At 44.4% G+C, this 23,889-nt stretch overlaps 1 protein-coding gene across 3 annotated transcripts; it reads left to right on the top strand.

Moving 5' to 3' along the window:
• The first annotated feature begins 116 nt into the window (after positions 1–116).
• Positions 117–22,098, top strand: acap1 (ArfGAP with coiled-coil, ankyrin repeat and PH domains 1). 3 transcript variants are annotated; one of them, XM_088990902.1, is made up of 23 exons: positions 117–364; positions 7,851–7,908; positions 9,013–9,132; positions 9,214–9,267; positions 11,171–11,229; positions 11,328–11,511; positions 11,581–11,625; positions 12,384–12,479; positions 12,607–12,681; positions 13,759–13,871; positions 13,944–13,995; positions 14,063–14,163; positions 14,710–14,812; positions 14,880–15,046; positions 15,109–15,178; positions 15,245–15,339; positions 16,646–16,836; positions 16,916–16,963; positions 18,666–18,844; positions 18,928–19,037; positions 20,362–20,472; positions 20,550–20,611; positions 21,685–22,087. In XM_088990902.1, the coding sequence occupies exons 1-23, from the start codon at positions 312–314 to the stop codon at positions 21,780–21,782; spliced, it is 2,244 nt and encodes a 747-aa protein (XP_088847028.1). In that variant the 5' UTR covers positions 117–311; the 3' UTR covers positions 21,783–22,087. The 3 variants fall into 3 exon arrangements, with proteins under 3 accessions (XP_088847028.1, XP_088847027.1, XP_088847026.1); XM_088990901.1 differs by having other exon boundaries at positions 14,713–14,812; positions 20,550–22,098; XM_088990900.1 differs by having other exon boundaries at positions 118–364; positions 20,550–22,095.
• The last annotated feature ends 1,791 nt before the right edge of the window (positions 22,099–23,889 follow it).

Genomic DNA, 23,889 nt, shown 5'->3' with positions numbered 1-23,889 from the left:
GCAGCCGTGTGGCATTCAAGGCTCGACTCGAAAGTATGGTTTTTTTTGCGTGTTGTGTGTTTCTGCTGTGTGGGCGTGTGAAGAAAACTGGTTGCCAGACAAGAAAAACCCCAAAGTGCGGCTGTGTGTTCGTGAGCAGATGACTCGTCAAACGTCTGCCTAGCTCCATCGCGCAAACGATCAGCACAAACCGAACAAGACCAACCATCCGCTGGACACAAAATGACAAAGTAAACCTTGCAAGGACGAAGTCGGAACTTTTTTTCACTTTTATTTTCGTTACGCGTTTTTGCGACCAAGTGAAGAGAATAATGACGATTAAAGTGGACTTTGAGGAGTGTTTGAAAGACTCCCCACGATTCAGGTAACACTTAACGCCTCGTCATATAAAAATGGCTCTTTAGTGTGCGTACATACGCACGCAGACGCGCGCACACACGCTCACTCACACACATATACACGCTCACATACTTACACGAACATGTATGTATGACAATTTAATGCACAGGTGTCAAAGTCAAGGCCTGCGGACAAAATCAGGCCCGCCATATCATTATTCGGCCCGTGAAAACAAATAGAACTTGTGAAAGTCCATGCTCATCTCTCGAGCTAGCTAGCGATCAAGTTTGCAAGCGGGCTAGTTATCTCTTTCTATTCAGCTATCTTACATCACTGGTGTCAAAGTCATGCCCCATGGGTCAAATCTGGCCCACCAGATCATTTTATATGTCCAGCAAAAGCAAATCAAACTTGTGAAATTTCATGATGCTTGCTAAAGTCTGAACCGAAATTTCAAATTGTCGCATGTAAACCACAATAACAGTCATTATTCTTGACTTCTGATGTGAAAACTATTCATTAATGTGTTGTGCGCTCTAGATTTAATATGTGGAGGAGATGAAACTAATGGCTTCCCCAAATTCATAACGGCCCCCGAGAGGAAACCATAACTACAATGTGGCCCGCGGCAAAAAATGAGTCTGACACCCCTGATTTAATGCGTATCTTGATGCATAAGTGCATGTGATATGATTGAAGGATGGTATATTTTGAAGTGGAACAACGTGATTGGCTCATATCTTTTCAATCACAACCAATTGTGCCATTCAAATGGATTTTTGCCATGGCCCAAATTGATACTTGGTAACATTTTGGTTAAAGATTTTCCTGATGTAAAATGTGGCCCTTGCGTGGTCATGTAGTCCTGTTTGAGAACGTGTCATATTTTCCATCAAGATGAAGGGTGTCCAATGGCGTGTTTGCAAGCACATAAGTCTGCGAAAGCAGTTTTTGGGTGTGTCCTGGCTTTGTCTCACGGTTGCGCCTTGCCGCTGACCTGGCATCTTTCAAAGTTGACCAGTCATCCATGCCACCACCATCAAAACACGCAAAGCAGAGGCCAAACCTGAAGAAAAGCAAGTGGGGGAAGGGACACGGTCTCCCGGCCACTCTGTCACAACGGAAAGCGCAGCCTTGTGTTGCCGGGGTGACGGTTGGGGTGAACAGGAAGCGAGTCGAGCGCCGCAGGAAGTGTCAAACCGCACTTTGGGCCCACTGGCGTCGACACGAGAAACAATCTCTCCATCGCGTGCCTCTTTCCTCATTTTGTACTTCCTCTGCGGGTGAATGAACTACAAAACGAAATAGCGCCGTGTGCTCAGATGTCAACATCAAGATGTGACAAAATGGGAAGGAATGAGCTGCTTGTGCAATGTGTGAGCCTGTAAAGCACAAAGTGGAGGCCCAGGGGCCAAATTTGGTCCGCCACATCATTTTATCCGGCCCGCGAAAGCAAATCAAGCTTTACAAATATTATGATGCTTGCTCAAGTCCCAACTAAAATTTAAAATCGTCCCATGTAAACCACAATAACAGTCATTATTTTTGACTTTGGATTTGAAAACTATTTATTCCTTAATTTGTTGTGTGTTCTAGATGTAATATGTGGAGGGGATGAAGCATTCTAATGTATTCCCCAAATTCATAACAGCCCCTTAGAGGAAACCATAACTACAATGTGGCCCGACACAAAAAAATTACTTTGACACCCCATCTCCATTTTTGCTCCTTACCGTCATCTAATGTTGTGATGGAGCCTACACACTCGGTCAAATGGCAAAAAAAGTAACCATAGCTTGGGCTTTATTATTATTATTATCTTGCTTTGTCAACGTCTTTATTGTGCCGCCATGTTCGTCTACCTGCCACAAGGGGGCACAAGCTAGTGTCTTATTGTGCCGGTCCCAAGCCCGGATAAATACAGAGGGTTGTGTCAGGAAGGGCATCCGACGTAAAAATTTTGCCAAAACAAATATGCGAATCAAACCTCTGAATCCCATACCGGATCGGTCGGGGCCCTGGTTAACAACGGCCGCCATTGGTACTGTTGACCATCAGGGTGCCAGTGGAAAATGGACTACTGTTGGTCGAAGAAGGAGAGGAGGGAGGTGTGCCTGGAGGAAAAGAGAGAAATGGAACGCCAAGAGTATAGACTAAGAGTAGGAACTTTGAATGTAGGAACAATGACAGGTAAAGGTAGAGAGCTGGTTGACATGATGCAGAGAAGAAAGGTAGACATACTGTGTGTCCAGGAGACCAGGTGGAAAGGGAGCAAGGCTAGAAGCTTAGGGTCAGGGTTTAAGTTGTTCTATCATGGTGAAGACAGAATGAGAAAGGGAGTTGGGGTTATCTTAAAAGAGGAGTTTGTTAGGAATGTCTTAGAAGTGAAAAGAGTATCAAATAGCGTGATGAGTCTGAAGCTAGAAATTGAAGGTGTGATGTTCAATGTTGTTTGTGGGTATGCCCCACAAGTAGGGTGTGAGCTGGCAGAGAAGGAGGCATTTTGGTTGGACTTTGATGAAGTCATGCAGCACATCCCGAGAAGTGAGAGGGTTGTAATTGGTGGAGACTTCAATGGACATGTTGGCGCAGGAAACAAAGATGATGAGGACGTGATGGGCAGGTTTGGATTCCAGATGAGGAACGCCGAAGGACAGATGGTAGAAATGGCTATTGTGAATACTTTCTTCCAGAAGAGACAGGAACATAGGGTGACCTATAAGCGTGGAGGCAGAAGTACACAGGTAGACTACATTTTGCGTCAACGGCGCCATCTAAAGGAAATCAGTGACTGCAAAGTAGTGGTTGGTGAGAGTGTAGCCAGACAGCATAGGTTGGTGGTGTGTAGGATGACGCTGGCAGTGAGGAAGATGAAGAAACCAAAGGCTGAAGTGAGGACAAAATGGTGGAAGTTGAAAAAGGAAGAGTGTTGCATGACATTTAGGAAGGAGGTAAGACAAGCACTGGGTGGGCAAGAGGTCCTTCCAGATCACTGGCAAACTACAGCGAACATAATCAGAGACACAGGTCGGAAAGTACTTGGTGTATCGAGTGGAAGAAAGGTAGATAAGGAGACTTGGCGGTGGAATGGGGAGGTGCAGGAGTGTATACAGAGAAAGAGGTTAGCAAAGAAGAAGTGTGACACTGAGAGAATGGACGAGAGTAGACAGCAGTACAAGGAGATGCAGCGGACAGTTAAAGTGAAGGTGGCAAAGGCCAAACAAGAGGCCTATGATGACTTGTATGCTCGGCTGGACAGCAAGGAAGGCGAGACTGATCTTTACAGGCTGGCGAGATAGAGAGACAAAGATGGTAAGGACCTGCAGCAGGTTCGGGTGATTAAGGATAGAGATGGCAATGTATTAACAGGTGCCAGTAGTGTGATGGCAAGATGAAAAGAGTACTTTGAAGAATTGATGAATGAGGAAAATGAGAAGGAACAAAGAGTAGAAGACGTGACTGTTGTGGACCAAGACGTAGCAAACATTAGCAAAGATGAAGTGAGGAGGGTGCTGAAGAGGATGAACGGGGGAAAGGCACTCGGGCCTGATGATTTACCAATCGAGGTATGGAAGTGACTGGGTTATTCAACAAGATCTTAGATGGTGAACAGATGCCTGAAGAATAGGAGACAAAGTGTACTCGTGCCCATTTCTAAGAACAAAGATGTGCAGAGTTGTGCTAACTACAGAGGAATAAAGTTGATGAGCCACACAATGAAACTGGAAAAGAGTCGCCGAAGCTAGACTAAGAGCAGAAGTGAACATTTGTGAGCAACAGTATGGCTTCATGCCAAAAAAGAGTACGACAGATGCAGCATTTGCTTTAAGAATGCTGATAGAGAAGTACAGAGAAGGTCAGAATGAATTGCATTGTGTCTTTGTAGATCTGGAGAAAGCGTACCACAGGGTGCCCAGAGAAGAGCTGTGGTATTGCATGAGGAAGTCTGGAGCGATGGAAAAGTATGTCAGAGCGGTGCAAGACATGTATCATGACTGTAAGGCAGTTGTGAGGTGTGCTGTCGGTGTGACTGAGGAATTCAAGGTGGAGGTGGTACTCCACCAGGGGTCTGCTCTGAGCCCCTTCTTATTTGCTATGGTGATGGACAGGCTGACAGATGATGTTAGACAAGAATCTCCTTGGACCATGATGTTTGCAGATGACATTGTGATCTGTAGCGAGAACGGGGAACAGGTGGCGGAGAAACTCGAGATGTGGAGATATGCCCTGGAAAGGAGAGGAATGAAGATCAGTCGCAGCAAGACGGAATATATGTGTGTAAATGAGAGGGATCCACGTGCAAGAGTGATGCTACAGGGAGAAGAGATAAAGAAGGTGGAGGATTTTAAGCACTTGGGTTCAACTGTCCAGAGCAATGGAGAGTGTGGAAAAGAGGTGAAGAAGTGTGTCCAGGCAGGCTGGAGCTGCTGGAGAAAAATGTCAAGTGTGATGTGTGATAGAAGGGTTTCAGCTAGGATGAAAGGAAAAGTGTATAAAACAGTGGTGAGACCAGCCATGATGTTTGGACTGGAGACAGTGCCGCTGAAGAAAAGACAGGAAGCAGAGCTGGAGGTAGCAGAGCTGAAGATGTTGAGGTTTTCTTTGGGAGTGACCAGGTGGGATAGGATCAGGAATGAGTACATTAGAAGGACAACTTATATTAGCGGTTTTGGAGAGAAAGTCAGAGAGGCCAGACTGAGATGGTTTGGACATGTCCAGAGGAGACAAACAACAAATTGTGTGTTCTACATACTTGGCAATAAAGATGATTCTGATTCTGAGAAGGATGCTGAGCCTTGAACTGCCAGGCAGGAGACGGAGAGGAAGACCGAAGAGGAGGTTTGATAGATGGAGGACATTGATTCGCTGTGGCGAGCCCTGAGGGGAAAAGCCGAAAGGAAAAGAAGATGTTCGTCTACCTGCGGTCGTGACATCACCGCTACTTTACAACCTGTCGCAACATTCTGTAGCAGTTTGACAGATGCTACAACACGTTTCCCATCATTCTTCCGACACACCATAAATGTGGCACCGTTTTGGCATCGGGTTTGTCTTCATGCGGCGCTGCCACAATTGTACAACTTTTGAAGAAAGTCTGAAGACAGACGAAACACGAATACTGTATTACAAATGCAAACTGCAAACATCAGGTGCTCCCCCTTCTCAAAAAAAGTACAACAGGTTATTTTCCGTTTCTGGTGTTTTATTATTTTATTTAGGGAAATTCAACAGTTGTAGTCTGAATATGCCATACATGTCAGTATTTAAAATTTGTGTTTGGGAGCCTTTTACTGAGCATCTTCATCTTTATTAAATTCATAGAGTTGCTTGTTCTGTAGCCACAAGGGGAGATAGGCCAGTGTCTTCTTGTGCCCGTCCCAAGCCCGGATCAATACAGAGGGTTGTGTCAGGAAGGGCATCCGATGTAAAAGATTGGCCAAAACAAACATGCCTATTATTATTATTATTATTATTATTATTATTATTATTATTAAACAATACAAACATGGCGACTCACAATGAAATGTTACACAAAAATAAAGTCCGATTTGCGAAGATCCCACCCAAACACGTCTGCTTTTTTTTTGAGAACAGTTAAAAAGGGAAAACATGGACACATTGAGAATCATCTGATCCAGATATCATAACAAAACATAGATCACATAAACATCTCAATAAAACGTTTTACATTTCTTGCAATTCTGCTGATGCATGTCCTGTTCACTGTGCCCTATAAGAAAGAAAAGTAAACACATGAATAATGAAAAAATAAGAGAAAAAAATAATAATACAAATAAAAATAATCTGAATTATAATAGCAATAATTAACAATTTTGATCTTGAGTGGATTGTGGTTCATAGGTTAATTTAAAGGACAACCGACGTCTCCGGACAAGTTGTGTCCATAATTTCTAAAATGGCTTCAAATGACTTCTACTGGGCATATTTTAATAAGATTCCACCGCATATAGCTATATTTTACGTTTTAAGACTCACACTGAATATTCAGGAAGTCTTGTTTTTGAGTTGGTGCCGAGTCCGCACGTGACGTCACTAAAGGACCGCCCTTTACCGTAAAAAAAGACGCATTGTAGCGGCCCTTCCATCACGTCAATGTATTTTGCTGTAGTTCTTTGGTCTGGGGACCTCGTGTTGCACCCAAAAGCCGCCAGAAGGCCAGAAGAAGGCGTCCAAGCGCCATATAAGGAATTTATCAGCCTGTGGAAGCGGAGGTGGCCACTGGAGGTCGCCATTTTGTGCCTCTTTTTTTGGGTGAGAGATCTTCCCCCAAAATCGAATGCAAACATGTATGCTTTCCTCTTCAGAACTATTTGAATCCTATTCATAACTGGATGTGTAACAAGAAAGCATATTCTCCGAATCTGAAGCCATTGTTTGGATTCTCCAGCAATGCAAGATGTCTTGGCGTGACATCACGAACTGGGGGCGGGACTTTCTGAAAATGCCCAATTCGCAGCTCAATTTTTTTGCAAATTTTGGACACTTTAAGTCATTTTTATTGGTGTTTTGCATTTGAATAAAAATATCATACTGCGTGTTTTGGGTATTTTAGATGCTATAAAACGTTTTTCTGATGTCAGTTAAAAAACAAAAAAAGTGACGTCGGTTGTCCTTTAAATATCTTCATAAGCACTTAGGGTGCTGTAAATTTTTCCCAGGTATCCCATAGTCTCTCAAATTTCGAAAGAAATATGAGACATGTCTGATTTTTATGAAAGACTTGATTCAACAACAATAATGCGTCGGTCAAAATGAGACGTGACACGAGGAAGTGACGTTGGCTGTTCAGGAACAAAGTGGACGCTGGCAGCTTCCCGATGAAGTGCTGACCTCCGCAAATTAAAATCCAGTCATTCTTGACTCTGTGTCAGAGATGTTGGCTCGGACACTGTAGACAAAGGCTCGAACACAGGAAGATTGTCTTTTACTGCCGGCAGGGGACTAAGTCATTCGTGACAAACGTCCAAATTCTGCAGCCCTCTCCCAAGCTATTTATTGAGCTTTAATTAAAGTGAGACATTAGTAAAACAGTTTTCTTGATTAGAATACCACGCCCCTGGACGTTCTAAGCAGCAACAGATGTAAGCAATAAAACAGATATTTTTAATTGGTTGTTTTTTCCATGAACTGATAGATTTGTAACCTGCCTAATGAAGCTCTTCCTGTGAGGGAAATTTTTTCTAAGGAAGGAGTTAACCAAGTCCTAAATTATGTCCAAGGCTAGAGCTCCTAGATGAAGATGACAGGTTAACAGGCTGTGTCTGTTCAATTCAGATTGACCCATGGTTTCTGTGCTTTCATTGTGTACTCGAGTCACACATGTTCACTAAGCATATAACATGAAACTTTTAAATATGATAACTTCTATTCTGTATAATCTCTATCATTGGGGGGGATGGGGGGTCAACATTTCCACAAGTCCCCAAAAAGTTGTTTTGCTCATCCACTTTTGGGGATACGTCAATTTATCTCAGTGTGTTTTGTTTCAGAGCTGAAATTGAGGCGGTCCAAGCGGACGTGGGCGAACTTGAGACGCGATTGGACAAGGTGAGAGATGGGTGTCAATCAAATCCAAAAACAGTCTCCATCATTTTCCCAGATTTAAAAAAATGGAAATGATCAAGATTAAAGTTGCAAGATGACAATAATAAAGCCAGTGTCTGAAACTCATGACAAAAAGTTCGCGGACACCAGGGTAGACAACTCCGAAAAGTTGCCAGCCCGGCCATAAAGTTGCCTGCCCCATGTTTCACAACTTGAAACACAATAAGACGACTAATCGCAAGAAAACCATTGTTGCAAAGTATTACGGATTGTTTTTATTAAGGATGTACCAACCACAAATGCTCCCTTGCTTTATTTATGGTAAATATCCCTTGCTGATTATTTCGCTCCAATTGTTCGTTTGTCCATAGACTCTTTGTCATTTTCCACAACGCAATGTTTGTTTTCTACAAGCCACGTGAATTCTTCTTTCGCCGATGCTTTTGACGTGCGTTCAATTTCTAAGCGCCTTTCAAAACTCTCAAGTACACTTTATAGTCACGGGATAATGTACGTTTACGTTTTGTAGCGTCATAAATTTTGTTAGCTTCTTTAGAATCTTTCTTCTGGGGATGAAGTTCTGTGCATCTACTTTGGAAAATGATATGCAAATGCATGACCTTATAACGCTCGGGACAGACGGAAGCACGAGGCAGGCTTCTGATTGGCTGGCGTGCTGAGTATGCAAATTGCCAAACGAACCAAAATGTAGACATTTCCAAACCGAATGAAGATTTCTAAATCGGAATAATTTATTCTGATTTCGAAATCCGAAATTTTATTTATTTATTTTTTCTTGAAGAAGTTGTCAGTCACCCGGACGGAGACATTTTGTAAGTTGTACGCCCGACGTAAAAGTTACACGCCCCGGGCATCCGGGCAGACGCTATTTCAGACGCTGATAAAGCCCGTCATTGTAGTTTAATTTCATGATGGACTGACTTTAATTTTGTTGAATAAATTGTAATTTTTCCCCCCCAAAAAACGTTGAAAATTGTTCTAATGAATGGGCAAAAACATTCAGGGAACATATTACAGATTCAAGCGGGTATTTGGAGATGTTGAGTGGGATATTTAGCCGATTGATGGACATTTCCTCCTTCGTAGCTCGTGAAGCAATGCCAGGCCATGGTGGAGGCCGGCCGAGTGTACTGCCAAAGCAGCAAGAGCTTCGTGAGCGGCCTCCAGAGTTTGGGACGCCACTGCTCCGCCGACGCCAGCGTGGGGGTAAGGCCGGTTGGCGATTCCCAATGATTCTTTGCCACCAAGAGGTGCAGTTTTCCTTTTATTTCTTCTCCCCCTCTGCAGGAATGCTTGAAGACGTTCTCCAAGAAGCTGGCGCTCATCTTGGACGCGCAGGAGGTGAGCCGGTCGATACGCTCATGGCGTTGAGATACGCTGTTCCTCTTGAAAATCGTCTGCCTCTCGTCTCGGACCGATCCTCCGTTATAGTCGCAATTTGATCCTGGGGGTGGTTAAACTCTGAAAGGGCTCTGTCTCCAGTCCAAACATCATGGCTGGTCTCACCACCGTTTATACACTTTTATTTCATCCTAGTGAAACCTTTCTATCACACCTGACATTTTTCTCCAGTCGTTACAGCCTGCCTGGACACGCATCTTCACCTCTTTTCCACACTCTCCATTACTCTGGACAATTGACCCCAAGTACTTAAAATCCTTCTTTATATCTTCTCCCTGTAGCATCACTCTTGTACTTGGATCCCTCTCATTCACACACATATATTCCGTCTTGCTGCGACTGATCTTCATTCCTCTCCTTTCCAGGGCATACCTCCACATCTCTAGTTTCTCCGCCACCTGTTCCCCGTTCTCGCTACAGATCACAATGTCATCTTCAAACATCATGGTCCAAGGGGATTCTTGTCTAACATCGTCTGTCAGCCTGTCCATCACCATAGCGATTAAGAAGGGGCTCAGAGCTGACCCCTGGTGGAGTCCCACCTCAACCTTGAATTCCTCCGTCACACCGACAGCACACCTCACAACTGTCTTACAGTCATGATACATGTCTTGCACCGCTCTGACATACTTTTCTGTCACTCCAGACTTCCTCGTGCAATGCCACAGCTCTTCTCTGGGCACCCTGTCGTACGCTTTCTCCAGATCTACAAAGACACAATGCAATTCCTTTTGACCTTCTCTGTACTTCTCTATCAGCATTCTTAAAGCAAACACTGCATCTGTCGTACTCTTTTTTGGCATGAAGCCATACTGTTGCTCACAAATGTTCACTTCTGCTCTTAGTCTAGCTTCAACGACTCTTTCCCAGTTTCATTGTGTGGCTCATCAACTTTATTCCTCTGTAGTTAGCACAACTCTGCACTTCTCCCCTGTTCTTAAAATGGGCACTAGTACACTTCGTCTCCATTCTTCAGGCATCTGCTCACCATCTAAGATCTTGTTGAACCACCCAGTTAGAAACACCACTGTCAGCCTCTTGCCTAGCGTGCAAGTCATCATAGGCCTCTTGTTTGGCCTTTGCCACCTTTACTTCAACCGTGCGCTGCATCTCCTTGTACTGCTCTCTACTCTCGTCCGTCCTCAGTGTCCCACGTCTTCTTTGCTAACCTCTTTCTCTGTATACACTCCTGCACCTCCCCATTCCACCGCCAAGTCTCCTTATCTACCTTTCTTCCACTCGATACTTTCCAACCTGTCTGATAACGTTCGCTGTCGTTTGCCAGTCATCTGGAAGGACCTCTTGCCCACCCAGTGCTTGTCTTATACCTCCTTCCTAAATGTCATGCAACACTCTTCCTTTTTTAATTGTACGAGCTGCCCGAGTATCACCATAAAAACCAGTCGCTAAATTTGTAGTATACCAGTGTGTAATTATGCAGATGTCCTTGACGGCCTCATTGTCTGGTGCTGGAGATTCTACAGATCAGTAAAAGTGGTTAAAATGAGTACAGACCTGGAGCTACAAAGACTGTAACGGGATGGTGTTCCACAAGGTTGTGCAAAATTGCAAAGAGCCACTATACAGTTAGATTTGGGTTTAGATAGTTAATGGCGAGACGGAAGAAGCTGTTTCAGTGTCTGCTGGATTTGGTGCGCATGGATCGGTAGCGCCTACCTGAGGGGAGTAGCTGGAAAACGTGGTGGGCAGGGCACGGAGAATTTATTGGGATTTTCCGTGCCATTGTCTTGGTTCTTCAAGTCCGCGCGAGTGGGTCATCATAATCATGGTCATCTTTATTTCCAATTTGAGTCACGGGACGTCATGCAATTTTCCCTTTCAGGAGGCCATCGAAGCAACACACGCGTCAGTCAAGACCAAGCTACAGACGTTTGTGAAGGAGTGAGTGGCGGCCCAGCGAGTTGCGGGGTGCGTGCCCCCCCCCCCCCCCCCCCCCATTCACCCTGACTGCCTTTGTTGCTTTCTTGGCATCGCCGCAGAGATGTGCGGCGCTTCAAGGACGCACGCAAGGAATTTGAGCGCAGCAGTGAATCCCTGGAGGGGGCGCTGGCGAGGAACGCCCAGGTGCCTCGCGGGAAGCCTCACGAGGCGGAGGAGGCTGGCGCCGCCCTGATCAACGCCCGCCGCGCCTTCAGATCCGGCGCCCTGGACTACGTCCTGGAGGTGAGCCGGCGGGCCACAGGCGGGCCTCTGGATTTTTCTGACTCGCTCTTCTCACTCTATTTGTCACAGATCAACATCATCGAGTCCAAGAAGAAGACGGAACTGCTGACTGCCGTGAGTGAAGACCAATCCGATTTTGGCCACATCAATTTACTTTTGTTTTCTTGAGAAATTCCTCCCAAAGCACAATTCACGAGCTGGCTACCTAGCTAGCTAGCTATTTACTATCTATTAGCTCTCTGGCTGGCTAGCTATCTATTAGTTATCTAATAGCTAGCTAGCTAACTTTCTACCTATTTGAGTTATTCAATTATCTAGCTAACTATGAGTTATCTATTAGCTATCTAGCTATTAGTTATCTATTAGCTCGCTAGCTAACTTTCTACCTATTTAAGTTATTCAACTATCTAGCTAACTACCGATGAGTTATTTATTAGCTAGCTAGCTATCTTTCTATTTGAGTTACTTCCGGGTTGAGTGAACGCTGGCGCGTGTGGCTGCCGCTGCTCACCCACGGAAAAACGTATCCGGTGACTGTAAAGTGACCTTGAGAGTTTTGAAAGGCGCTTAGAAATGAAATGTATTATTATTATTATAACTTATTCTGATGGAGGGGTTCGGCCATCTTTGTTTACCATCTCCAGAGGAGCCCTACGAATAGCTCCTCAGAAGGCAACTCTAAAAAGTAAATTTTGAATCTCCAACTTTATTTGTTGTCATTGTGAAAAGAAAAGCAAATTGCACGTCTGCTTTATGGCGGAAACGGGCATTCTGGTTTTGGAGGTTCTCACTCGGAAGATGCAACTTCCTTTGTTCCAACGTGTTCCTCCCCCTGTATTTTTACCCCGCCCCCAAAACTGTCATGTTCACAGATGTTGTTACTCATGGATGCCCAGGCGCAGTTGTTCCAGAACGGTTTCGGGTCCTTGTCAGAACTGGACTCTTATCGGCGAGACCTGAACGAAGAGGTGACTCTCAAGTGCTTGCCTTTTAATCCGCCGAGTGACATTTTTTTAAAAGCTGCGGAAAAGCATCATCTGGGCAAAGAGAGCAAGAGCGTCCGTCTTCTTGACATTTTCCCTTGCGTTTCCCCAGCAGAAGCAGTTTGTTCTCAATTCGGCCCGTGAGAAGAGAGACATGGAGCAGAGACACGCCGCCATCAAAAAAAAGGTTTCCAACATGGCTGCCAAATGTTTTGATTGCGTTTTCCGCAATAATAATACATTTTCATTTCAAAACTTTCAAGGATACTTTACAGTCACAGGATATTTTTTTGTGCGGGTGAGCAGCGGCAGCCACATGCGCCAGCGTTCACTCAACCCGGAAGTTCTTTCATTATTAAAATGAAGAAACAAACCTACATATATATATATATAAACAAACAAATAAATACATAAACCAACACTTAAATAAATACATACATAAAACATATATAAATGCATATATAAAGACATAAATAAATATCTAAATATATATAAACAAACACTGAAATAAATACATACATAAATACATAAATAAATGCATAAATACATAAATATATATGAACAAACAAATAAATACATGAACACTTAAATAAATACATATATAATACATAAATAAATACATAAATATATATATAAACAAACAAATAAATACATACATAAATACATATATAAAGACAAACAAAATACATATATACATACATAAATGCATAAATGAATAAAGAAATATAAATAAACAAACAAATAAATACATAAACAAAACCTTAAATTAATACATACATAGATACATAAATAAATATAAATAAACAGGGCGGCCCGGTAGTCGAGTGGTTAGCACACCGGCTTCACAGTGCAGAGGTCGCCGGTTCGCGTCCCGGTCCAGCCTCCCTGTGTGGAGTTTGCATGTTCTCCCCGGACCCGCGTGGGTTTTCTCCGGGTCTTCCGGTTTCCTCCCACACTCCAAAAACATGCATGGCAGGCAGATTGACCCCCGCGACCCTAATGAGGAATAAGCGGTACGGAAAATGAGATGAAATATAAATACATACCTAAATACATATTGATATACATATATAAATACCAATACGTCAAGCGTTTCCCTCGAATCTCGTTTCCAAATTCAGAATGGAAGAGTCACTTTTTCCAAACTTTGTCAGCATCGCACATGTTCGGATGCGGACATTCAACTGTCCGCGCCATGGTTGCCATCTTGCGTTTCCACGGTTCCCTCATCCTTTCGAATGATACGTGCATTGACGTTTTCCAGGACGTTTCCGATGACGACTCAGTGATGGACTTCAAGCCGGATGCTGCGGACGGGGTTCCCATGGAGGGGTACCTCTACAAACGGGCCAGCAACGCCTTCAAGACCTGGAGCAGGTCTGACGCAAAGCCATGAAAGCAAACCTGGTCGCTGGTCTTTTTGTCACCCCTGGTCCCTCACCCCACCAGGCGCTGGTTCTCCATTCAGAATAATCAGCTGGTGTATCAAAAGAAATTGAAGGTAAAGCGAGCGCGATGGCGCCTTGCGGGTGGCGTCCCCGTTTGACTGGGCGGCACCCATCCCTCAGGAGCAGCCCACGGTGGTGGTGGAGGACCTGCGCCTGTGCACCGTCAAACCTAACGGTGACAACGACAGACGCTTCTGTTTCGAAGTGGTTTCCCCGGCCAAGTGAGTCACATTAAGAAAAATAAAAACAATAAAATTACATAACTTAAATGTGATTTAATACAATACATTACAATACTATTAGCTATCTAATAGCTAGTTAGCTGCCTATCTATTAGCTATTTGTTAGCTAGCTGGCTGGCTATCTATTAGCTATCTGGTGGCTGGCTAGCTAGTCGGCTGGCTATCTATTGGCTATCTAGTGGCTAGCTAGCTAGTTACCTATCTATTAGCTATATATTAGCTGGTTAGCCGGCTATCTATTAGCTATCTGTTATCTGGCGAACTGGCCGGCTATCTATTAGCTATCTAATGGCTAGCTAGCTTGATAGTTGGCTATCTATTGGCTAACTATTAGCTAGCTAGCTAGTTTTTAATTTGAGTTATTCCGGGTTGAGTGAACGCTGGCGCATGTGGCTGCCGCTGCTCACTCACAGAAAAACTGATCCAGTGACTGTAAAGTGACCTTGAGAGTTTTGAAAGGCACTTACAAATAAAATGTATTATTGCGGGGGCGGGGCAGCCAGGCCGACACTAACGCCGGCACAGAAGCTGTTTGTTGCAGGCCGACTCAGAGAGGCAGCAGCGGATGTGGATCGGCGCCGTGCAGAACAGCATCGCCTCAGCCTTCCACGAGCCCCAACGCAGCCCGGTGAGGACGAGAGGGCGAGCGGGCGCAGGAACGCCCTCCTCCTCGTCTCACCGTTTATCTCTCGCAGAGGCAGCGGCACGGCTCGGCGTCAACGGGCGGCCCCTCGGAGGCGCTGGAGCGGATCCGGGCCATCGCCGGGAACCGGCATTGCAGCGACTGTGGGGCGCCGGGTCCCGACTGGGCCTCCATCAACCTGGGCGTCACGCTGTGTATCGTATGCTCGGGAATACACAGGTACTGTAGGTGCCGGCCGGCCGAGAGACACGCTGGCCCGACGTCAATGTCCTCCCTTTCAGGAGCCTGGGGGTCCACTTCTCCAAGGTGCGTTCCCTTACCCTGGATTCCTGGGAGCCAGAACTCATAAAGGTAGCCAGTGATTGTTCCAGCGGAGCGAAGGGGGGTTAGCGAGGCGTCATCTTGTCTTTCTCGCAGTTGATGTGCGAATTGGGCAACGATGTCATCAACGGCATCTATGAAGCCCGTCTCGACGAGATCACCTTCAAGAAGCCCCTCGCCTCCAGTCCAAGGTATGCGCGGGGGGATGCCTCTCATGATAATAATTATAATGATTATAAATGTCATTTATAAGCGCCTTTCAAAACTCTCAAGGTCACTTCACAGTCGCAGGATAAGTTTTTCTATGGGTGAGCAGTGGCAGCCACATGCGCCAGTGTTCACTCAACCCGGAAGTAACTCAAATGGGTAGAAAGCTAGCTAGTTAGCTAACAGATAGCTAATAATAAGAATACATTGTATTTATAGCGCCTTTCAAAACTCTCAAGGACATAGCTAATAGATAGGTAGCTTGATAGCTAGATAGCTAATAAATAACTAGATAATACAGAAATAAACAAATACATACATAAATGAATAAATACAGAAATAGATACATTAATAAACAGATACATATATAGCTAGATAAATCGATAAATTAATAAACAGATCCATAAATACACAACGCTCTCCCCCAAACGCTTTCTTGGCGCTCCTTGTCGTTGGCCCGCATTGAACTCGGGGAGGCTCCTCCGCGTGGTGCATCTGCGCTGTCGAAATTGGACCTGGGCACATGATGAAGCGACAGTACTTCCTCAATTGGCCACGGCAAACAGGAACTGCAGGAAGTACGCGGCGAGGCGTTAGGTGTCGTGACAGCATGATGGCCTGGATAATAATAATAATAATAATAATAATAATAATAATAATAATACAGCTACAGCAACAACAATAATAATAATAAAAAAAATAACAATAATAATAAATTTCATTTCTAAGCGCCTTTCAAAACTCTCACGGTCACTTTACAGTCACAGGACATTTTTTTTGCGGGTGAGCAGAGGCAGCCACACGCGCCAGCGTTCACTCAACCCGGAAGTAACATAAAGTAAAAAAAAACTAAATAAATAATATAACAACATAAAGACACAGTCATTCATTCTTCAGCACTTGCTGTACCCTCTTTGTGACATGGAGCAGTTCTAGATGCAAGAGGAGAGGATCAAAGCGTCCTTTCCAGTAGTGGATCAGGGACGTCATGGTGGAATGCGGATATCTACTGCAAGCTAAATGTTGAAAGCAAACACGCAGCTGTAGCATCCATTGACGAAAAGACATTGTCTCACATCTCCTGTCCCACATAAATCCGCTTCAATTCCAAGCCGCGACAGTTCCACTTACGCATCGGGGCTCTGCGCTGACGCTCCTTTCTTCTTATCACGGGCTCCTCAAGCCATGCATCCATCTCGCCGTAGACTGTCCAACAGCATTGCGTGTCCCGTGTTTGTCCTGAGTGAATTTGCTCATCAAATCAAAGACGTGACGTGCGTGTGGGCTCAGGGGGGACAAGGAGGCCTGGATTCGTTCCAAGTACGTGGAAAAGAAGTTCATCAACAAGCTGCCAGAAACGGGTCGGAACAACTCGCAGAAACGTCCGGGTGCCAAGAGGAACAGGGCAGCCACCCAAGAGCGCACGGCGCAGCGTCCGCCGCTCATGCCCAAACCCGGACGAAGCACTCTGCCGCGATCGGGTAAGGTGCACCAGGGGTGGGGAGAGCTCCCCTCGCAGTGTCCCTTCTGTTGTCACCGCTGTTGTCTCTCTCTCCTCAGCGTCAAGCTCCATGGAGGTCCAAAAGAGCAACACGGTCTCCCGTGCAGGTCAGCACCCATGCACAGCACATGCACAGTGGGACGTTTGTTTGATGGGGGCTGCTTTTAATTTCCGTCGAGGGGAAGCATTTTTCCTGAACATGCAACCTTTTATGAATACGTCTGTGTAAGCTCTCAGTCGTACAGGAGTGGTCCATCGATGAGAAGGTTTCTTCAGCCGTCATCTGTACATAAGTGAAGGTTTCGGACGTTTTATGACCTTTTATGAAATATTTGACATACACGATGGGTGTCAAAGTCAAGGCCCAGGGGCCAAATGCGGCCCATGGTCAATTTATATCCGGCCCGCAACCTCCGTCATACAGGGATGAGAATTTTCCGCCAATCGGCAGATTTCCAACTTTTCCGGAGCAAAATGACCATTCTCGAAAAAAGCGCAAATCCGTTTCCGGGTGGTGGGATAGGGTATGGGCAGTGTTCCGATCGCCCGCTTTCCACGGAGTCTTGATTGGCGTGTGTATGGGACGTTAGAATCTAAGTCAGGGGTTAGGAACCTATGGCTCTTTTGATGATTGCATCTGGCTCGCAGATAGAACTAAATATCTATTCTCGCTTTTTCACTGTTCATTTCCTGTTTCGGCTTGTGTTGGCGGAAAGCGCAATTTTTATTGGATGATCCTGACCAAGGTGCCATTGATGTTGAAACAGGTAAACGCTGAAAAAGGATTCGCCTTTGTGCAGAGAACAGGCAGAGAACAGGCTCTAATTTGATGAAACAATACCATCGATGAAACAGTCGACTGTCAGTGGCACTATGACAAGCCCCATGCTAACATTAGCGTCAATATACAGTACTTCTGCAAGAGGCAGCAGAAAGCAAAGGTGCAAGCTAATGAGCAGTGTGCAGGCTAGCTAGCAGTAACCTTGCGTATGGACCCGGCAAGTTGACTTTTATTCCGATAGTTTAGCTGGATTTTTACCAATCATGAGGAACAGAAAACCATTCATATTAATGGTGAGTATTATCGTAGTTATTTTAAATAATACATTCTGATGTTTTGTTGAAACCCCGCCTTTTTTCTCATTTTTCATTCTCATCCCTGGTCATAAAATCAAGAACGTCTGGCCCGCATGCCGAATGACTACATTGGGCGATAGCGCTGTTATCTGCGTCTGCCAAGTGCTGCCATCTAGACCACAAATGTCAAAGTCAAGGACCAGCGGCCAAATGTGGCCTGCCGCATCATTTTATTCGGCCCGCGAAAGCAAATCAAACCTGTGAAATTCCATGATCATCTATCGAGCTAGCTAGCTCTCTTTCAATTCACTTAGCTTGCTAATCCCTTCCATCACAGGTGTCAAAGTCAAGGCCCCGGGGCCAAATCTGGCCCCCCACATTATTTCATTCGGCCCGCAATAGCAAATGAAGCATGTCAGGTGCCATGATGCTTGCTAAAGTCCCAACCAAATTTTCAAATTGTCCCATGTAAACCATAATAAAGTAATTGTTTTGGACTTTAAATTTGAAAACTAATTATTCATTAATTTGTTGTGCGCTCTACATGTAATATGTGGAAGGGGATGAAACATTCTAATGGCTTCCCCAAATTCATAAGGAAACCGGAACTACAATGTGGCCAGCGGCAAAAAATGACTTGGACACCCTTGACACACATGCTCTTTGTTTTTTGTTTACTCAGTCAGGAACACTTGCTATTGTTTTTCTCTTGTTTCTCTTTTCATACCTTAGATTGGAATGATGAAGAGGAAGAGGATCTGAGCGGGCTTCATCCCGGGGCGCTGCTGTATCGCTCGGCGGCTTTGCAGAACTTCCCCATCATGGCCGACGCGTTGGCCCACGGCGCCAACGTCAACTGGGTCAACGCGGCCGAGGAGGCCTACACACCGCTGATCCAGGCAGTCTCAATGGTGAGCCTTCTTCGGTTAACCGTCATTGGAGCTACCATTGGCTTGTGAAACCTTTTTGGGTTCATTTCCTCTCCTGCTCCCAGAACGCCCTGGCCGCGTGTGAATTCCTGCTGCAGAATGGTGCCAACGTCAACCTGGCAGACAAAAATGGGAGAGCACCACTTCATCATGCCACCATACTGGGTCACACAGGGTACACACAAACGCATAATTATATTAGACAGGCTATCTAGCTAGTTATTGGCTATTAGCTATCTATTAGCTGGCTTGCTAGCTTTCTATCTTTTTCAGTTACTTCCGGGTGAGTGAACGCTGGCGTGTGTGGCTGCCGCTGCTCACCCACAGAAAAACTCATCCTGTGACTGTAAAGTGACCTTGAGAGTTTTGAAAGGCACTTATAAATCAAATGGATTATAAAGCATCCAAAAATAGGCGACAGGCTTTGAGCACAGTCTTTCACATGCAAATTGGAGCACAGACGGGCTATTGTAGAATGTTTATCTCCTTTACTTATTACATCTAAAGCACATAACACATTTATGACTAATTTTCAACTCTGAAGTCAAGAATAATGACTGTTATCGTGGTTTACATGGGACGATTTCAATTGTTGTTTCCAAATTTAGTAAGCATCATAGAATTTCACGTTTCATTTGCTTTTGCGGGCCAAATAAAATCATGTGGCAGGCCATATTTGGCCCCGGGCCTTCACTTTGACACCTGTGCTTTAGGTCAAAAGTGTCAAAGTATTTTTTTTTGCCGCGGCACATTGTCCTTACTGTTCCTGTGACTGTAAAATGTCCATCAGAGTTTTGAAAGGTGCTTATAAATTTAATGTATTATTATTATTATTATTATTATTATTATAATTGATGAGAAGGTTTCTTCAGCCGTCATCTGTACTTTTTTGAAGGTGTCGGACGTTTCGCCTCCTATCCAAGAGGCTTCGTCAGCGAACTAAAGTCTGACTGGTCGTATCGCCCTATTTATATATCCCTAATGTCCAGACATGGCGGCGCCGGACACAGCTATGATAGGTCCCTACTCTCAGGTTGGGGGGAGCAGAGGACCACTCCCTGTGGCCCCACTGATTATTCCTACAATCCTGACTAACGACTGGCTTGTTTGCCCCACTCCCTCCGGTATCACCTCATCAGCATTATGAATATTGTCTAACCTGTTTTTCACAGATTCTCGTCTATCGCCGGTGGTGCTGGTCCCTTTAACCGCAAAAAAAGGGGGAACTGTACTTGCATTTTTATTTTTGAGTTCTTCAAAATAGGAGTGTTCTAATACTTTTTTGTTGGATTGTTGAAACCAATGGTTCAAATGCTGTAGTTCAATCCGCAACAGGTTATTGTAAGTGTAGGTTTCCGAGTCGCAATAGCTAGCAAGCAATGTTGAAAGTTTCCACGGGAGTTTTTCTCGCTTCGGCAAGTCTGCAATAATTCATTTTACTGCGGCAAATGGATTTGATCTCCAAGTAAAACAAGTTGCACGCTTCTATGTGAACTCAGGCTGGTGTGTCTGTTCCTGAAACGAGGCGCCGACTACAATGCCAGAGACAAAAATCACAAGGACCCCATCACGATCGCCGTGGACAACGCCAACGCCGATATTGTCACTTTGTGAGCGGCGCGTACAAAGACGGCCAATGAGCCCAAAACCCAAAGAAAGATTAACCGATGCTCTTTTCATCCCGCAGACTGCGGATCGCCAAAATGAACAGGGAGATGCAAGAGATGGACGGATCCCTCAGCAAATCAGGTCTCTTCAAGGGGCAGACGGCCGGGGGCGCCGGGACAGGCCAAACTAGGAAGAATATCCAGGATTTAAAGAACCAAAAGTGGTTGGTCTCTGAGGGGACAAAATGATTAGTCCTTGGACCATAGTCTGAAAGGATTCCCCCCCCCAACGCCACATCCGCGTTTATTGTTTTTTTTCTGGGAGGGTAGGGGGGCGGGGGTACTTTAAATTGAAAACACTGGTTTTACAGTGTCACTTTTTTTTCACCATGCAGAATGATACAAATGGCAGTCTAATTTGAGATGGTGGGTGCTTATGCCTTCATTGTAAAAGCACAAAAATCCAATTTTCAGTTCAGAATCAACGAGGAACACGACCAGGTGTGGTAGTACAGCCAAACAAATGGTCTTCCGCGAACACAATTCATTCCGCACATATGGCACTTTGACAAAACACCAAATGTCAAAACACTGAAAATTGAATAGGTGTTTAGCTGACAGCACACGTGGAGGTAAATGCATGCTCACATCCCGTTTGCTTTAACTTGGGGCCTTGGTGCCCAATGCATTGTGTTGTTGCAATTTGGGCTTGCTTCTTGTACATTGCGTTCATTGTTTATTTCTGTGTTTGTCTGTGCTTATGTTAAAAAATGACAAAAGACCCAACTGGTCAGCATTTTGACTTTGTCTTTGTGTGTCTTTACACTCCTGAGACATGAAGCTGGTCTCACCAGCCGCCTGCCGTTAACTTCCAGGTAAAGTCCACTGCGCATGCGTCCTGCTTCAAGGCCAACAGAAATGGGAAATTTGAACGATAAAAAAAACGTATATTATTTGCATCTACACGCAATTTGGTGAACGTTTTAACATTGTCAACTGTCTTTAGTTTGTTTGGGTTTTATTTCATCTCTAAAGAGTTGTTTTTTGGGAAGGGGGGGGGGAACTTACCTGTGGCGTCGACGTTCTTCGAGCAACGCGCTCTTCTTCGGCTCTCATCATGAGTCGCCGCCGCCACCTGGTGGACTAAGAAATCGTTGCACTACATTTTTTGGGGTTTTTTTAATTTATTTTCTTTGCCTCTTTGATGTGTCACAGGTGACGAAACCTACCAGCATATCTTCAGAGACTTTTCGCACATGGCGTCCAACAACCCGGAGAAGCTCAAGCGTCGCAGCGCTGACGCCCAATGCTGAAAGAAAAATGCTATTTTTCGAAATGCTTCCATTTTGCCAGTATTATCAAATTATATTAAAACGTTTTTTAATTGGTATTTTAGTTTTGTCAATAGAAGCCATGTCATTTTTTTTTAATGCTAGTGATGGGAATTCCGTCTCCTTTCAGAGTGCCGGTACTTTTGGCTCGGCTCACTTAAAAGATCCGGATCTTTTGGCTCCCAAATGGCTCCTCAGGTTTTTTTTTTTTTTTTTTTTTTTTGCTTAAATTAATTAAAGACCAAAAATCATGTAAAATTATGGGAAAAGCAAATTACAGTACTCATGTAAAAAATACACAGTGTCAAATATTTTTGTTTGTATGGCTTGATTTATATGTGCACAAAGAGCATCCACTACCTTTCACATTCCCAGTGGTTATTCTGGTCTGAAGAACAGCTGTCACTAATTTGCTTTTTATATTAATAATACCAACTAGTAAAATTGATAATAATTGAATAATAATAACAGCATAATGTGATAACATTTGGCCACTGTACCTGACTACACTGATCTCCAGTGACCTGCTCAAATGGCTCCAAAATGGCTCCCTGCAGTACCTCCCCAGCTCCTCTGCTAAATTTTCAGAAATTGGTCTTTCATTGAACTCAAAACAATCCACCAAACAGATCCCCACTTTGAATTTTTCAAAAAAGTGGCATGTAACTGATGTAGGATGTTGTGGTTCAGGATTCCAGCAGTCAGTTGTTAGACAAACAGCTGGGGCTTTTTTCGCCCGTTCTTTGACTCCAGCACATTCTTTGTCATATATCATTAAGGTATGATTCTTTGAGGAAGTGTTATCAGAATCAGAAAGCCTGAGGGCGGGGAATACAGGGGGGGAGTCGGCTCCCATTTCTGGCTCCTTTTTAGGAGCCGGTTATCTAATGTTCACTTCAGAGACCCGGTTCCAAGAGCCTGCTCGTTCGCGAACGACACATCACTAGTCAGTACTACCGAGCACATCTGGACTGAGACGCTCCGCCTTCATCAAGGTGTACATTCTAAATGGTAATTATTAATGCGAAATTATGAATTGTAATCGTCAAAGGTGGCGCTGTTGAGTCTTTACGAATAGCTGTGCTAACAACAAAATTAAGTTACATTTTGGAAAATGAAAGCCTGTTACAGCAAGAGCGCTATCAACGGACCACAGAATTAAGCCACAGCTGATTTACTAGGAGGATTCATTCACATTAAAGGACAACCGACGCCTCCGGACAAGTTGTGTCCATAATTTGTACAATCACTTCAAATTACTTCTACTGAGCGTATTTTACAAAGATTCCACCGCATATAGCTATATTTTACGTTTTAAGACTCGCGCTGAATATTCAGGAAGTCTTGATTTTGAGTTGGTGATGATTCCTGACATGACGTCACGTCGGGAACGCCAATGACCGAGAAAGCGACACACAATGCATTTTGGGTACTTTGTTTGGTCTGAAAACATTGTGTTGATCCGTGTTGATGGCGAAATTAGAAGGAAAACACAACTAATGTGATGGTGAATCGTGTGTTACATCAAGACTACTATTTGATACTAGTTGACACAAATTCCCAGCAGACAAATCAGCCCATTTCCAACGGAGCTGGGGCGCCATCTTGTGCTTTTTCGGCGAGCTACATTGGAGTCCAAACTCCTCAAAATGCTACGGAATGACTTCTTTTATCGACTGCAAACATTTATGCTTTACTCTTCTGAACTATGTGAATCATATTCATAACTGGATGATTAACAAGAAAGCATCTTCTCCGAATCTGAAGCCATTGTTTTGATTCTAGAGCAAGGCAAGACGTCCTGGCGTGACACCACGAACAAGGGGCGGCACCTTCTGAAACTTGTCATTTCCGAGCTCATTTTGTGGTAATTTTGGGACACTTTAAGTCATTTTTATTGGTGTTTTGCATTTGATTAAAAATATCACTGCGTGTTTTGGGTATTTTAGATAAAAGTTTTTCTGATGTCAGTTAGGAAACAAAAAAATGGTGTTGGTTGTCCTTTAAAGTGTTACCTAAACACTAAATTAATAATTTTCAAGTTGTTTTCTTTTATTTCAGTTCTCGATCCGTCAAATGTGTGAGAGTA

The sequence above is a fragment of the Hippocampus bargibanti genome, linkage group LG02 (genome assembly GCF_051943395.1).
Source record: "Hippocampus bargibanti isolate YZ-2025 linkage group LG02, ASM5194339v1, whole genome shotgun sequence".
In the NCBI taxonomy this organism is placed as follows: domain Eukaryota; kingdom Metazoa; phylum Chordata; class Actinopteri; order Syngnathiformes; family Syngnathidae; genus Hippocampus; species Hippocampus bargibanti.
The sequence above is the reverse complement of the archived record's forward strand: the minus strand, read 5'-3'. Positions and strand labels throughout refer to the sequence as shown.

Excerpts from the sequence above, each read along its gene's own strand:
- acap1 (XM_088990900.1), top strand. The coding sequence starts at position 312 with ATGACGATTAAAGTGGACTTTGAGGAGTGTTTGAAAGACTCCCCACGA. Across the intron at positions 9,133-9,213 it reads CCGCCGACGCCAGCGTGGGG|GAATGCTTGAAGACGTTCTC; the intron begins GTAAGGCCGGTT and ends CCCCCTCTGCAG. Across the intron at positions 14,813-14,879 it reads ACGAGCCCCAACGCAGCCCG|AGGCAGCGGCACGGCTCGGC; the intron begins GTGAGGACGAGA and ends TATCTCTCGCAG.